At 31.6% G+C, this 17,552-nt stretch overlaps 1 protein-coding gene across 1 annotated transcript in view; it reads right to left on the bottom strand.

Annotated features, from left to right (window-relative positions):
• Positions 1 to 390: 390 nt before the first annotated feature.
• SNX2 (sorting nexin 2) overlaps positions 391 to 17,552 on the bottom strand; it is a 56,082-nt gene continuing 38,920 nt past the window's right edge. The window contains exons 7-15 of the mRNA XM_063085501.1: positions 16,745 to 16,823; positions 9,741 to 9,816; positions 8,698 to 8,811; positions 8,349 to 8,442; positions 6,745 to 6,950; positions 3,424 to 3,567; positions 2,116 to 2,196; positions 1,924 to 1,995; positions 391 to 556 (exon numbers count right to left, since the gene is read on the bottom strand). Of these exons, the coding sequence (XP_062941571.1) occupies positions 506 to 556; positions 1,924 to 1,995; positions 2,116 to 2,196; positions 3,424 to 3,567; positions 6,745 to 6,950; positions 8,349 to 8,442; positions 8,698 to 8,811; positions 9,741 to 9,816; positions 16,745 to 16,823 (917 nt within the window). The 3' untranslated portion in view covers positions 391 to 505. The remainder of the gene's footprint in view (positions 557 to 1,923; positions 1,996 to 2,115; positions 2,197 to 3,423; positions 3,568 to 6,744; positions 6,951 to 8,348; positions 8,443 to 8,697; positions 8,812 to 9,740; positions 9,817 to 16,744; positions 16,824 to 17,552) is intronic.

Here is a 17,552-nt window from a genome sequence, read left to right as displayed (position 1 = left end):
CTATTAAAAATGCTTTAAAAAGATCCCTAATATGTTTACATATCCAAATAATTTGTTACTAATACTTCACAAGGAATATCATTTTATTATTGTAATCACAAAATCATAATTTCTGTACAGGAATGTATAAGCGAACATTAATCAATGCATTGATAATTAACTTCATAAAGAGGGTAAATGTACTACAGAGCATATTGTAAAGAAAAAAAATATTGTAAAATTCTCTGGCCTTGCAGTGCACTTTTTAGTGCAAGTATTTAAGACACAACAGTGTTCAATTCAGCAAAGTATTGCAGAATGTCATGCCACAGTCCACTTAATTCAAAGAGAGTGAGGACATGCAGCTTGTAATAAAATGTCAGAGTATATATATATATATAAAAAACCACATGTAATTCATAAAATATATAGTGTTTTATTTAGATGGTTTTAAATGATTTAACTGTGGAATTCAGCATAACTGGAACAAACATCCAAGGTCTTCTCAACAGGAATAATCTTATTGCTAGGCAATGGCTTTGGCTTCAGGTAGGAATGCTTCCCAGTATTTTATCAGCTGTGGATGATAATAAAAATAAAAGATATCTTCATTACCTTTTTGTCATTTGTATGCATATAGCCTGTATGGCATTAAAAAAAAAAAAAACTGTACAAATAGCTAACCATGATTAACATTTACTGATGTCTTGTTCTTAAAGGTACTTTAACTTCCTTATCTGAAATCTGCCAATATAAATCATATATAAGTTATTTAAAACAATTACTCCTGGCTAATTTCAGTTTTTGATGTAAACAATACAATTTTCAAAAATCTAAAACTTACAATATTTTTGGTTTATGCAAAATCGTATATAGAAACACACGTTACCATATAGTAAAGTTTACCTTAAATAATACAACTATGATGACCGTTAAAGTGATAACATCTCCTAATTCAGAGGATATTCACATTTTATGTTACTGCTAGCCAAGAAGAATGGGATAAAAGGAGGAAGAAAAGAAAATATTGAGCAAGAATGGAAAAAAAAGGACTAGAGAGAATTAACTGCCAGTCTTCTCTGGGTAGCCCAGAGAACAGATTGAATTATAAACTAAAATTACATTTAAAACAATTCCTTGGGCTGGCCAGTTAGTTTAGTTGGTTAACATCAACGTCAATGGTTCAGAGCCCCGTACCAGCCAGCTGCCAAAATAAATAAATAAAAATAAAATAATTCCTTTAAAAACAAGTTTGTATGTAGTCATTAATGTGGTAAAAATAAATTAATACATAACTTATTTTCATATTTTAAAAATCTGAGTTTTATGAACTGTTTAAATAAAAACTAAGTACAATTTAAAGACACTGAATTCAAAAATATAATCTATTAAATTTTACATAGAGAAGTTTCTAGAGCCACATATTTTAAGACTGGAAGAAATCCTTCTATTCAAGACATTAAATTACTTGATCTGTTATCAAATTAACATTAAAATATACAAAAAATAAAAAATACATTAAAATATACAGAAATAAAACTCTATTACCTTATCCTGTTTCAAAATTTTATTTAATGTATCATTAAAACTCACAGTCTTCTGTAGTTAAGAAGATAAATGCCACTTGCAGCATTCAACCACCACCAACCCCAAACAAAACAAAACTCAAACAGTAGAAATAATAAGAAAAAAAACTTAAAAAGCCTAATATTGGGAAAAGCATATCTCTTTTGCCTGGTGTTTAGGAGAAGCAAAAAGGGCCTGAGACAGTTTCCAATTACTTTATCATTTTTTCCTTTGTTGCCACTGGCTTTCTCTATTCCACTTCTTATTCTTCCTTGAATTTAAAAGCCTATTTCATTAATCACCTCTTTTAAAATGAAAAAGCATACCAAAAATAAACTCCGAAATTTTGTAAGTTTTATTAAAAAAAAATTTGCTTACCTGTTGTTGTGTTTGTACTAATGATTCTAAGTATTTGATGATAACAGTTTTAAAATCCTTCACTCGTTCTTTCTATTAAATAAAGTGCAATATATGAAAAAAGTCCATTAGTATAAAACTAAATTCAATTTTACCACAAAAATACAGCAAAACTTGACCTTGTTAAGAAAAGTGCAAAACTATTATACATGCCTCAAATCTTCCCACTTCTTTTCGAATTGTTTTAGAGATCTGTTCAAAATCTCTTTCTCCTTGTTGTACTTTTGCCTCCCACTAATAAAAACAAAACAAAAAAAGGAGTAAATATTTTATTCTTGTCTGAAAAAGAAATTATATTACCAGCTGTCATGGCCACTCATTTAATTTAAAACTAATACCTGAAAACCCTGAGAAAGCATAATATTGGTGAAGCTCAATTTAGTATCATCCAAATTTCTATCTAACTTTCTAGTGGTCAAAATGCATGTCAGCTTAATTTCCATTAATATTTCACTACCAGATTTACTCAAGATTATTAGAATATTCCAATATTTAATAAACTACAATGTCCACAGTTTAATTAAACATAACTAAGAAAAATTTTAGGTACAAAATTCATAACAAATAAATTAGCAGTGTCACAGTGAAATGTTCTCATTGTAAAAATATCATTAATTATTTCAGAATATATCAACAATATTGATAATTTCAAGAACACATGTTCATCACAATTTATATGCTCATGGAAATACTTGAAATTAGAAAAATTATGTGGCAAACATTTAAAAAACATTTTTGTATGTAATGGTAATATGACCAGATTTTTAAAAAAGTAGAATTATGGTCTACTGAAGATTCATCAGTAAACATTAAATTCAGTACAGAAACAACAAAATGTTGTGGTTTGTGATAAATGGAACAGCTAAAATAAAATAACTGAAAACTTAAGTAATAAAATGATATTTTTCTCACTATGTAACCAAAACACTGGTACATACTCTTCAAAGAGCAGGTACATTTATTTTTAGTAATATAAAGGTTGTCCTACCTCTTCAATTTCCTTATTGAAGCATGGCAAAAAAAGTGTATAAATTATAATAAACTTATACAAATTTTCTAAAGTACCATATATAATACATATATATGGGGGATAATATTGCCTGGACAGCTAAAAGTGGGATAGATCTACCTCTAAAAGCATTTTTAGACACAAAATAAGTAATTATATGAAATCAAATTAACCATCTAAAAAGAAAAGTGTAATTATTAATGTACAGGTTACTTTTAGATCTTATCCTTGTATGTTTCTTTTTCCATTTGATAATCATGTGGAGGTAACAAAAGGGCTCTGGAGATTTCAATAATGATCAAAATGTTACAGTAATTCTAATACAGTTCATAGAAATATGAAAAAATAGCTAAGTGTTGAATGGTTCAGAAAAAAATTTATGAAAAATTATGCACATATGAATGACTCATGAAAGATCTGAGTAAAGAGATAAACTTAGAATCAGTAATCACCTCTCTTATTTCATTTTTAGCTTGCTGTATTTTATCTGGTTTGTTAGCAACCATCATTTTTGCCTCAGTTTCACGTTTTTTGAGCAAAGTAATTTGAGCATCTTCCCATTTCTGCCAGCATTTCATTCGATGGTCAAACACACCCTATAAGTGAATGACATAATGCTAGTAAGTAACACTGTAAAATAATTTCATAACACTAAAAGTGCTGTAATATTGAAAGCAATAAAACCGAGTATTTAAATACTATTCTAATACATTAAGATGCACAAAAGAAGCATGCTGATATCAAAAACAAAATTTCCATATTCATTTGCTTAAAACAAAACAAAGAAAACCCTGTTGCTGGATGAAAAATGAGAGCTCAGAACCAAAAAACTATACTCAAAATCCGTTTCACTAGCCTTTAGGGTTTTAAATGTGGTATATAATAAGATTTCTAACAGAATTTTATGCTTTGAAGAAGGATGTCTATTCGATAGGAAAATGTGTCATACCTACATTGGAAGTTTTCCTGTTAAATAATATCAAAAGCAGATTTACGTATTGGAAAATGTCAAAATTTGAAAAATGAAATGGAAAAAACTCATAAGAAGAAAGGAAGTTAAGTAAAAATGGCAGGAAGAGATTCCAATAGCAAATAAAAAAATGGCAAAGCAATTAAAAAGTAATGGTCTAACAAAATAAAAAATAAAAAGACAGTCCTACATAAAATGAAAAGGGTGGAAGTTTATTTAGTATGTAGAACTAAAGAAAGAAACATACAATAAGACCCTAACAGAACAAGTTAAACAAATCCACACCTCTCAGGGGGTCTAGCAGAACAAGAACAAGTGAAAGGAGAAAAGAAATAAAAATGTAAACTTCTGAGGGTAATTAGAAGTCTCATGAAAAAAACTGATGGGTAGGATGAGAGAATCCACTAAGAATCCTTTTTGTAGTTTGATGCTGAGGATATATTAGTATTATTTTAGTATTTACTAATTGAACAAATGAAGCAAGCATTAATAAATTTTATGAACCAGAAAATACTAAACTAGTTATTTTAATTTATTCCAAATAAAAAAATTTTGGGCCAAGCCCGTGGCGCACTTGGTAGAGTGCTGCGCTGGCAGCGCGGCGACGCTCCTGCCGCAGGTTCGGATCCTATATAGGACTGACCAGTGCACTCACTGGCTGAGTGCCGGTCACGAAAAAAAAAAAACAAAAAAAAAAAAAGCCAAATAAAAAAATTTTGAATCAAGAAGCAGTAAATAAATACATGCTCCTACAGGAACCTGATAAAGAGAAAAACAGCATATTTAAAAAAAAATCAAATTTAGGTTCTAATATTAGATTTGTCACTTGTTTGACCTTGCGTAAATTCATTTAATTTCTCCAAGCCATAGTTCTCCCAAATATAAATGGGTGGAAATGATGCCTACTTTTGTGGATCAGATATAACATGACAAGTTATATCAGAGTGACAACATAGTGGATGTTTGGTAATTAGTAGGTACTATTATGGATTACTTTTAAATAACATATACATGTAAATGTAGTTTATTAACTCCAGATTTCTACTAAAAGTGCAAAGAATCATAACTTGGTAATTTATAAAATATTAATTTTAAATATTAATAAAATAATTAGTAAATAAAACATTATTTTAATAAAATACTAAAATTAAAATATTAACATTTATTAATATGAAATTTGGACAGCATTTATATCATATGGCATATTTTTTTAAAAATTTAAAATTTATTTATTAGCATATTTATTCTTACAAATCATACTTATTCTTCATGCCCTTTATCCAATCTCTCCCCTTCCCCCTCTCCCTTCGCCTTTTCCTCTCTCCCTTTCCCCTTCCACCTCCCCCTTCCCCCTCTAATAACCATACATTTGTTTCCCTAAAACAGTCCTTATTATGAATTAACTTTGTTTCAGCCAAATTAATTTGGGTCAAAATCACAAAAATAATACGTCTAACACAAATAAATTCAGAAAAGGTCACTATTATTTAAAACAAATAAATAATCCCAACCCCTTACCTCCTACATAGACACCGACAGACACAGACGGACACACAGACACACACACAACCAAAAAGCAATCTAAGATTTTAGGCCTCGGCTTTCTTTAGGGGAACAGGGCCATACCAGTTCTTTATTTAAAAATTTGGGTGTTCAATAATGATTTGATTATTTAAAATATGTCCCAATACAGAGCAAAAGCTAACCAAAATGTCCTCAAATTTCATATTTCCTTAAGTTCTTAATATATATCAACTAGATTTTCATTGATATACTAAATTTAAACTAATTTGGTCTCTGCTCAATTTCTTATTTCATAATATTCCAGAACCATCCGTGTTTATTGTGATATAGATGTAGGAGCCATGGTAAAGGTAAGACTACTAAAGTCAGATTATTTCAGAAAAATAAATCAACCTTAACTATACAAATTAACTTTTTCTTCATTTGTTTTCCTACCTTTATAACATAAAAAAAGAAATTAAAAGAAAAAAAGAATGAAAACCATACTCAAACTTCTAACAATGCTATCTCAAATCGATTGAGTCATAACTTAATATTTCCCTTTGTATGACAAGATATTAATCCACTCTAGTAGAACCAACCTTTCCAGTAAAAGGGGTAGGTTTGTCTACACTGATCATCCACTTAGGACCTCCATCCCCCTTGCCAATTTATGACATACATTTGTATGCAAGCCAGTCTAGGTTAGACAAGGCTGCAGGTGTGAAACAGTTTTCCTGGCCCACCAGAAAACTTAACACTGCAATTTTAATTTAATTATCACCATATTTTAATCCAGTGACTCTAAAAGTATGCTGCCTAGCTTCTTGGGGTTTCTAAAGGGATCTTAACCCTTGACTTGGTATTATCAGCACCACGCTCACCCAGTGAGCCAACCAGCCGTCCCTATAAAGGATCCGAAACCATGGCCTTGGTGTTATCAGCACCACACTCTCCTGAGTGAGCCATGGGCTGGCCCACCATTTATTCTTTCTACTGTACTGTCAAGTCATAGGGGAAGAAAATATTAAGTTATGAATACTCAACTTGAAGCCATTTTATTTTATTTATTTATTTTATTGGTGGCTGGACAGTACAGGGATCCAAATCCTTGACCTTGATGTTGTAACACTGCACTCTAACCAACTGACCTAACCGGCCACCCCTTAAACTATTTTATATGTACTAGTATAGTACAAATTTACAGAGTTAAATACAGGCCTAATAAAAAACCAAATGTTTTATAAAGCAAACCAATGAAGTCAGAAGAATGCAAGAAAAATTGTAAAGAAGGGCTTACTTTCACTGCAGCAATAAGACGAATGTAGTCACTAAGAAGTTCTGAAAACATGTAAAAGTCAGCAAAAGCTTGTTCTTGATGTAACTGGTCTATCTTCTCCTCAACCTCTGCAAGCTGAGACAAAGCTCTAGATAAAGCAGTATGATCCTCAGAATTACCTAACATGGCAGCACTTTTAGCAAAGGCAGCTGTGTTAGCTGAAAGTTCTGAAATAAAAAAGCATTAACTTTAAGTGTTCACAAGTAAAGTTTTAAAATTATTGCATTGATTTTGAATTTTCTAAATTTTATCTATTCACTGATTGCTAAAATAATATGTTAAGTTAATTAACATGAAACAATTAGTCATTAAAATGCCTTGGTCATAAATGCCAAGTGCTCAAAGATCTACCGAAAATTAGGAATCATCACTGCCCAGGGGAATGAGCTATGCTTAAATAATTTAATATAATAATATGCTTCCTCTTTCTCCCTCAAAGTGCTCACACACTGTTCATTCCTAAAAAAAGACAAGAAATATATTTTTAATATGAGAATCACTGGGAACACTCATAATTGATTCACACTACATTCTTTGGCCTTTAAATATCTGTCATTAAAACTAATGTCTATAATTTCTAAGGAGATTATAGGAGAAAAGGTAAAATATACACACATTCACATAAACCTTATTCCTTTTTTCCTTGTTATGCAACAATGTTCATTAAAATATTCAAATCTCTAAAACAATTTTTGAACATGACCATCTCAGATATTTCAAATAAAGAAAAATAGATGTTTATAGGTTGCATTCTGTACACTGCCTGGAAATTGCTCTGTTGCTTTAATTATGTAAAATTCTCTAAAAGAAATATAAAGCCCATTCCCTAAGAGATGCATAATATAAATGGCAAAAGCTGTTACAAACTACTTTTAATAATAAATGTATTAGTAGGTTTCTGTAATTATCTTAACAAAGTGTATTGCTGGTAATGTTATACATTAAATTACTTATTAAATATTTTGGAAAAGTGACATTAAAAGCTCTGGATTCTTTAAAAATAAAACAAACCAAAAAAACACCAAAATACCTCACTATGGATTAAAAAATGGAAACTAAACCTTTCTATGAATTTTTACCAAATCTTCCTCCAACCCCAATCAAGGTTTTTAAATACTGTGGTTTGAAAATGAAGAAAATACTTCAAAGGGTTTTCCAGGAAACAGAGGAACAAAACAAATACTTCCGAGAGAATTTTCAAATATCAATTTTTGAATTTTAAGTTTTTTATTATAATCAAAGTTACTAATCAATAGGATTTTACTAATTAATAAGATTTCTTCATCCATTAAATTGTAAAAAACATTTAGCAAAGAGTTAATCAAGTTAGCAACTTTAATCCAAAATTTAAATATAGTTTTATAAGCTCAGCATTTTTCTATTTCTAAACTAGAAGTTAAATTAAAATAGAGCAAAAACTTTTAAATAATGAAGTTGAAATAGGAAACATTCTCCAATTATTATTTTCTCTCTTCTGTAATAACTTCAGAATATTTAAATAAAATTAACAAAATATTTTAATTAGCTTTATGGTACTAAACATACAAATAACAAGGCGAACAAACCTTTTCTATGACAGACCAAGGCTTCAACATTGGCATGAAGTTTCCTAAGTTGCTGATCCAGATTCTCAAATTGCTGCTGCTTTTCTTCAAACCACTAAAAAAAAAAAAAGAAAAATGGAGCTAATTTAGAAAGAACAAACCATTGTAAATTAGGTTACCAATAGCAAGCTACATTCCCTGTTTTAAAGCAACAAATTAACCATGTATAAGCATGGTGAACAACTAATGTGGCTAAGAACTAAACTCAATAAGCAAATTAATATCCTATTTTCTACTTGTACAGCTTTAAAATGCAATTGTTGGGCTCATTAATTCATCTCATTATTCAAGTCGAAAAATCAGCTCTTACTGCATCCGATTCATTCATCTTGATTGTCATTTTGTTGACAGCGTCGGCAGCCTTGTTCACCATCCTCAATATTCCTGCTCCACTCAGAGCCTGTGTATTAACTGCTCTAGGCAGCTGGAATTGAATGACAAATAAGGGCAAACAAACCGGTTAAAAGCCTAGAGGTTTAACTGAGCACAAAAGGAACCCCCCAAAAGAAAAAAAAAAAAAAAAGAGAGGTGGTATTTTCTTCACTCTCATACATTTCAATAGTGAGATCTAATTTCTCAAATACACTTGTACATTCTCAAAGGAAAACTTAAAAAATAGACTTTCCATTTGGTTTTCTCTTGCACGTTTACATTTAGATGAAACAAACACCCTGTTTGTCAAAATATATTAAGAAATTGCCAAGACCCGAACACTGGCCACTTGTATGCTTGCAGAAATAAACTGTTTATAAGGAAAGAAGAAGAAAATCTTGAGAAAAATCTCCTTTTGCTCAGTTAGGATTGTGTGGTTTAGTGTTTTTAAAAAATTCTGGGTCTCAAGTAAATTTTTACAAAATCTCAAACAATAACAATTAGAACTCTAAACTTTACAAGCCTAAAATGTGCCAAACATCTCAAATATAAAGAACAGCATGATTATAATTCAGGCTTTTTCAAATCACAAATTCACATTTCAAAACCTTAACAAGGATATTAGAATGTAGACACACAAGCACATATTCAGCTTTCTCTAAAATGAGTTCTGAATAAACTTATTTCTACATGACACCTAAGCAATAACTTAGGGCATTCAGAGTTAGACTATCTATAAACCATTCTCTTAAATCTGATTTTAAATTTTCAAAAAAGAAACTGATCATCCTATAAATATTGATGCGCAGAAGATATTTTGATAGTAATTTAGTTAAGTAATTAAAACACTAAGCAAAAAAAAAAAAAAAAAGAGCTCTATTCCATCTATTAATCCAATTATTTACTGAATATCTATTCTTATGTAAATGAGAAATTTTAATAAGGAATTTTATATATAAAAATTTTAAGTAGAAATAATACCTCTGAACTTTCCAAGAACTGCCTTAAGTCAGGATCCTGTAGTAAAGTTGGATGTTTTACTGTTCTTTGAAGATACCTAGATTTAAGAGTAAAATTGCTCCTTTATCAGTGGCATTTTGCTTTAAATCATGTTTCAACAAAAGAATAAAAATAAAAAATAAAGAAACTAAGTAAAAAGGTGTCTTCAGTCTGCTTCCTATTAGTCTGCCCTCACTGTAATTATTTAGAATCTTATAGCAATTTAATAACTAAAAAGCTTTTTGTTCATCTTTTAAAAATTAATATGCTACCCTCTTTTCATAATTATATAAAAAGAGAAATGGCAGGGGGTTGGGAGTAGGAGTGGGAAGAGGTTAAATAACTTACCAAACCTCTCACTGCAAAGTATCAGAGTTGTAAAAGGGTACCTGAGCTTGCTGAATAATTTTATCTTCAGATGGAGACAATATATTCCCAGTTATAATTTTAGAGTCCTAAGATACTTATTAGTCCTTATTTCTCTATATATTCCACCCAACAATTTTTTTAGTTGCTATTCTCACCAAAATGGGAAACAGCCTACCAATTTCTTTCTTTTATTTATTTATTTTTTTTAACTTAGCAGCAGATGTAAATAATCACAATCAGCTTTGGTCATTATTTGACAAGAACTAAATTTCCTTCAGTATTTCTATTTTTAAGGTTTTGCTATTTTTGATAAATATCTTACCTAAATATAATACCACATGAAATAAAAATAAAAAAGTAAAGAGAAACACCATTATAAAATCACTATGAACCCAATTAGTCATGTTCCTTTACTAGAAAAGCTCACATTTGCCTGTTACTCATAATAAATTACCAATCAAATTTCATAAAAGAAAAAAAGTCAATATTTGATGATTTTTGATTATTCATCTAATCTCTTTTTTTTTTTTTTTTGTCATTTTTTCGTGACCAGCACTCAGCCAGTGAGTGCACTGGTCATTCCTATATAGGATCCGAACCCGCGGCGGGAGCGTCGCTGCGCTCCCAGCGCAGCACTCTACCGAGTGCGCCACGGGCTCGGCCCTAATCTCATTTTTTAAAAAATTGCTGTTTACCCAGATTAATGACTTTATGCAGTAAAATTTCAATTATAACATTTTACTTCACAGTTAATATACCTTTATTCTATTTCTCTAAAATAAATGTAGTAATTTCTTCTACCTTTTTACAAGATTATAAAAATATGCCTTAAAATTAATAAAGTTCCTGAAGAAAAGTGGTAACCTTCTATAAAGTCAAATTCTACACATGGTCAAAATGACATTTATTAATGTTTAAATGTTAACTTCCGTTTTATATATTTAAATGAAATACATACCATATTAAACTTCATTTTAAGACAGCAGTCCACATAAAAAGTCATTATAACAGAAACAGAGCATTTAACATATATGTCTAATATAATCTATGCTGTGGTTTAAAAAAATATTTGCTGCCTATATTATCAAGGCAAAAAAGATGTAACAAAAACATTGATCCTGTAAGTTTAAGCAATTTTTCCCACTAGAATTTGACCTCCAATTTTAACTGAAATTTTCCCCACACTATCAGGTAAGTTATTTAGTTGTTGAGACTACATATTACCTGAAGGCAGTTTGCATAAGTTGTTCATCTTGGTATACACAATAGCTGGTAAATAGCAGGCACTCAGATATTGGAAAAAGAACAAGCAGGAAGACAAAACATCTAGTACCCAACATTTAAGAAACAGTCCAACGTTTCAAACCTAAATGGAAATACCTAATACCACTTATATTATAAAACAGCTTTCCAAAGTGAGTTCTGTAGAATACTAGTCTCATGCAGTATTCCATAAAGAAGATTGATTCTATAATCCAGAAAGTTTGAAATATATTACACACATATTCCTTTCTCTAAGATTCATATTGGGTGAGGGGGGGAAAAAAGATTCATATTGAGCAGCATTATATTAAGTGCTGTAAGAAGTCCTACAAGAAATAAACCTCGTTTAACTTTGTTAAACCCTATGCTAACAAAACTCAACTGACTACAGATCCCTTTTTTCACTCCACCACATACTGGCATTCTGAGGAATAAATTTTGAAAAATGATAATCTAGAAAAAGAGCAAAATTTTCCTTTTTCTTAAGGGTTACGTGAAAGTAAAGAACTAACTAAAAGAATATATATGTATATATATAAAGCTTATATCCTGTTAAATTAATAACAGAAACATAAAACAGATTTTAAAACAATGAATATACACCAATTCAGAATTAAGATCAGAGAAAGTTATAGACATATAAAGGAAGGAGAGAGAACAAAAATGGAAAAAGTGTAGGAAGAAGGAAGAAGACATAAAAATAGCTATTGGGAGAAATAGAAACACTGAAGGAAGACTGAAATGGAAGACACAATGGAAGTGATGAAAATATCAAGGAGCGAGTCAACAGGGAAAAAAAAAAAGAAAAAGTATCAGACCCAACAAGAGGTGGTCAGTGGTTGTTCTTGACATTTTCTCCAAGTAAAGCTTACTGATAAATTTATTAAATAATTTATTTATTTAAAAGATGACCGGTAAGGGGATCTTAACCCTTGACTTGGTGTTGTAAGCACCACAGTCACCCAATGAGCTAACCAGCCATCCCTATATGGGATCCGAACCCATGGCCTTGGTGTTATCAGCACCACACTCTCCCAAGTGAGCCACCTGCCGGCCCTTACTGATAAATTTAGAAGAATCACTTAGGGCTATCAAGTTCCTATTTACTTACCCAAAACAAAACAAAATAAAGCAGGTTATATAAAATGCTTGACAGTAAAGTTAATATTTCTCTTGCTTGGAACTCAATCATAAGTGCTAGCAATGAGAAAACAGAAATGCAGAAAGAGCCTGGGTCTTGGATGACATTCATCCGTTCGTTCAACAAATATTTACTGGGCACTTACTACATGTCAGGTACTTTTCTGAGTACTTGCAATACATCAGTGAACAAGAAACCAAGATCTCTTCCCTGGTGGAACTTATATTTCAGGACAAGTCAGACAGTAAACTATAAACATAATAAACATATAAATTATGTAGTATGTGATAAGGTGGCAAGTGCTGTAGTAAAAAAGAAAAGACAGAATAGGGTAAGTGGGACCAAGTGTATAAGATGTGGTTGGTGGCAATTTAAATAGAATTGGTCAGAAAGAACCCAGTGATCAGAACAGGCTTCACTGGAAAGGTATTTGAACTTGAAAGAGGAATGGCAGTTAGCCATGCAGATACCTAGAAACAAAGCATTCTAGGCAGAGGGAGCACCTGGTGAAAAGACTCTAAGGTAGGACAATGCCTGAGATGTTTGAGAAGCAGCAAAAAGTCGGTGTAGCCCAGGGCAAAGTGAGAGATCAAGAAGGATATGAGATGAAACAGGTAACAGAGTGAGCGATTCTGGTCATGTAAAGTCTTGTAGTCCATTAAAAGGACTCTGGCTTTTACTGAGTGAAATGGGGGTTAATATGATCTAATTTATGTTTTAAAAAAATTACTCTAGGTGCTGTATTGAAAAAAGAGTAAAAGTGCCAAGGATAGAAGCAGAGAGACCAATTAGGAGACTACTGAAGTTAAGTAAGGCCTTTGGACTGGTAGTCACTAGACTGGTGAGATATGGTTGTATTCCAGATATCAGAAGGAAGCAATAGAATTTCCTGATAAATTAGGTAATCCTGAATCGTTGACTACCTCCAAACTCCTTGATATGAAATAATGAATTAGTTAACCTGCATTAACTGTCCAGGCTTTGCCAGTTGGGTTTTTAGATGCTTGAAATGAACACAATCCTAACTGATATACTTTTATTTTAGAGATAAGAATGCATTTAAGTAATGTGCCCAAGGTCACACAAATAGTGTGGAGTGCAATACAGGTTTCAACTGAAAAGGTATTTTAAATCTTATATTCTATTATCATGCTCCTCTAAATCTCTTAGTTTATATTTGCAGAAGTGCATCCTTACCTATAAAATAAACTCAGAAAGATTTTAAGATGTGAAGCACTCTCAAGAGAACCAAGTGAGCCATCTTAGAAATACTCTTAATGGAAGTAGTCTCTGCTCACTTTACTGAGAATGGCACAGGGGAGTACTTGGGTACTTAACCACTCCCTTTCTCCTCCAAGCTTTTACTTTTTTTTTTTTTTTTTTTTTTGGCAGCTGGCTGATATAGGGACCTGAACCCTTGACCTTGGTGTTATCAGCACCATGCTCTCACCAACTGAAATAATCAGCCAGCCCCTAGCTTTTAATACCAGATGTTTATCCTTTCATTCAAGATAGTCACCGGATTCTCTAAATTGAACATATAAATATGTAAATAAGTATCACAGTATTAAATAAAGTAATACAAAGAGAAATACTTCCCTGACCCACCAGAACCAGGGCTGGATATCCCACAGATATGCCTCTTATAATGTTCAAATTTTAAAAGATGTCACAGGAAAATCATTTTAGAAAGGTTGGCTATATGAAAACGTTAAGAAAAATGCAGTTTTAAAATATTGTACAGATTAAAAAACAAATGTGAGGGCTGGTCTGTGGCTCACTTGGGAGAGTGTGGTTCTGATAACACCAAGGCCGTGGGTTCGGATCCCTATATAGGGATGGCCGGTTAGCTCACTTGGGAGAGCGTGGGGCTAACAGCACCAAGTCAAGGGTTAAGATCCCCTTACCAGTCATCTTTTAAAAAACAAAAACAAAAAAACCAAATGTGCACAGGAACTGATTAAAATTGGCTGGGATAGAAGAATTAGGATTAGAGTAAAACTAAAGAAATCACTCCAGTTCCTTTGCTTCTATACTTTTATGCCTGTATTTTCTTTAGACATTTCTTCTAATGGAAAATGAACTTTTCCCTCATATTATACTGTTTATTTTTTTCACCACTGCAAATTCCACTAAGGTAGCATTTAACAAGCAACGTTTATCAATAAAGAAATTATCTTTACACAAATGCTGGGTCAAGTTTCAATATTCCCTTACAACTCTACTCAACATTTTATACTACATGAAGGTATGGTAAGTACTATGTAATGCAGTCAAGTTATAAGAAAGGTGAATGTAGAATCAAATTATATGTCCTTGGTACGATAAATCTTCATTAGGTTCCTTATCAAGCATGCCGTCCAAAATATTTCAAATTTACTCATAGAAAAATAGGACTTGAAAGGTCTCTCAAAGGGTCATGGTTACATTTTCAAAAAGGACTAAGTGAAATCAAGGCAGAGCATTATCTACCTTTACTCTTAAAAGTATTTAGTCTATGACCTCTCCCACAACAGAATCAATCCTAATGCCTAACCTAAACTTCTTTTGATGCAATTTAAATCCTTTTCCTGGGTAATTGCCACTTCTCACAGACATAATCCCATCTAAATCTTCTCTAATGTAAGATTTTTACATTGTATATTTCTTAGCTTTTCTTACTGCCTATTGTTCAATCCTGACTTTACTGTGGCACTTTCTTAAAATTTAAATAATTCACTACTAAAAACCAGAAATAAATTGCCTTAATATAGTTTTAAGAAATAATTTGTACTCTGGAGATATATATATATATACCCCCCCCCCCCCAAAACCTATCCTCCCACCCCAACCATTGATTTTAAACCAAATGAGAAAAAAAAGAGTAAGCAAATTTTTAAAACTATGAAATTAGATAATGTTTCAAGCCTGGGTAATTACCAACTTATATTCTAAAAGTAGGGCTTTAAGAGAGTTTCAAATTTGTTTTCTCACATTGTCAGCATATCAAGGAAGAAATAAATGTTAAGATTCTGGGAGTGGGATTCCTCCCATCCATTCCTCTTTTAATCTGCCACAATAAAGACAAGTCTTCAAAGCTACAGGAAATGTGCAGAGTCAAGTACTCTAAAGGAAGATAGAGCATATATATTAATCTTTAAGTATACAGTCAACTCAAGCAACGACTAATACTTTTGTACATTAAAGTCAAAATCAAGTGTACAAAAATGAGGGGCAAAAACTGTATTTTCCACTGTATTTAATGATGTTCTTACCAAGTAATAACTAAAAAGAAAAATTAATTCAGATGAACTATAATTAGCTAGATGATCTAACACAGTACACGAATATGGTATAACTTCCTAAGAACCTAAATAACACCAAAGTGAGATTATTTTTATCCAAATATTTTTTTATCAACTCTCCCCCGTTTACAACTTCCATGTATTCCTTTCATTAGCCTAGCAGTTTCTTAGTGCTCTTGGTGACTACATCTGTGATATATACCTTTATATGCCTGCTTGTAGCATATGACACAAAAACAGGTGTTATTTTATTATACAACTATCGATGAAGATGAATAAAAACAGAACAAGTATATAGTATTGTGTTGCTGAAATAAGTAATTTTTTTTTGTCGGCTAGCCTGTATGGGACTCTGAAAATTTCCTTAATAAAATTTAAAGTACTTTTTAGAACCACTAAGTGTACTTTGAAAAAAATCATTAAAACACAGTCATACCATGTAGTGGATTGAATTATGCTCCCCCAAAACTCACTGAAACTTGAGTTGTGTCCCCCAAGTTTTATGTATTAGGAATTTAGCTCCCACTGTGACTGTAAAGAGGGTGGGAATCCTATTACTGCAATTGTAAGGTGGGCCTTGAAGAGCTGATTGCAGGATTGTACAGTAGTGAATGGATTAAAAATGGTGGTCAGGGGCGTGGTTCTGAGGGCTTTAAAAGAAGAGAAGAGTCTATCTTTCTCTCTCTCTCTGCTTCCACCATCTTGCAATGTGAGACCCCTGGTTCACTGTTGCCATCACCAGATGGACTTTGGACTTCCAAGCCTCAGAAACTGTAAACAATAGATTTCATTTTCTCTATAAATCACCCAGTTTCAGGTATTTTGTTATAAGCAACATCAATGGACTAATACATACCATATAATGGAATTAGATTTATATTAATGAAGTAAAAACATTAGAGTAATAAAGTATAGCTATCTAGAATTACCTTTCAAGAGCTGCTCTCCGCTTTTCTACAAACTCAGTGGATGATGAATCTTCTTTACCCACTTTGACCTTGGTCATGCCTTTGAAAAAGGTGAATGAGATTCATGATGATTTTATATTATTTTGACACAGTCTTTTATAATCACTTCTTCATAATTTAAAATACACTTTGAATTTGAGCTTGACAAAAAAGCTCCTAAATTTGCTACTAGTATCTTACTTAAAAAGCGAAACCTTTTGAGAAATTAAATCTCATGATATGTTAACATCTTTACTTTGGAAATGCTTACAACATGAGAGAATAGATAAAGAAGCTGAGCTGTGTTTGTAGTGTTCTGACCCATACTGTTTATGTGAAAGCTTATATCAAAAAGATTCCTTATCTGTTGTGTTTTATACTCCTGGTAAATTAAAATGTGTCTGCATTTCAATATGCATAGTGGAATTTCAAATAGCAAATTTAGGCTCAATTAACATTTTCATTCTTATAAGCAATAATTAAGGTTCTTTACTTTGGGGGTGACGAAAATAAAAATAAATATAACCTATAAATTTGCTAAACGTTTTCCCTGCTGCAGATTCTAAGACCATGCTCGTGTTTATTTATTATAACTTGCTTTTTAATAGTTGAAAAAACAAGCTCTTTAACAGAGATGTTTAGAAACTTCAAGTTTAAAAAATAAAAACCACGTTAATCATTTTCCGTACTGGCAATTTCTATTTTAACACCAATATTAGACTGCAGATTCCTTTTTTCTCCTGTTCTTTTCCTTTCAACGATGTATTCTGTGGAAATAAAGTACTGAGAC

This window comes from Cynocephalus volans, chromosome 2 (assembly GCF_027409185.1).
Source record: "Cynocephalus volans isolate mCynVol1 chromosome 2, mCynVol1.pri, whole genome shotgun sequence".
Lineage (NCBI taxonomy): Eukaryota > Metazoa > Chordata > Mammalia > Dermoptera > Cynocephalidae > Cynocephalus > Cynocephalus volans.
This window is presented reverse-complemented; position numbering and strand designations above follow the sequence as displayed.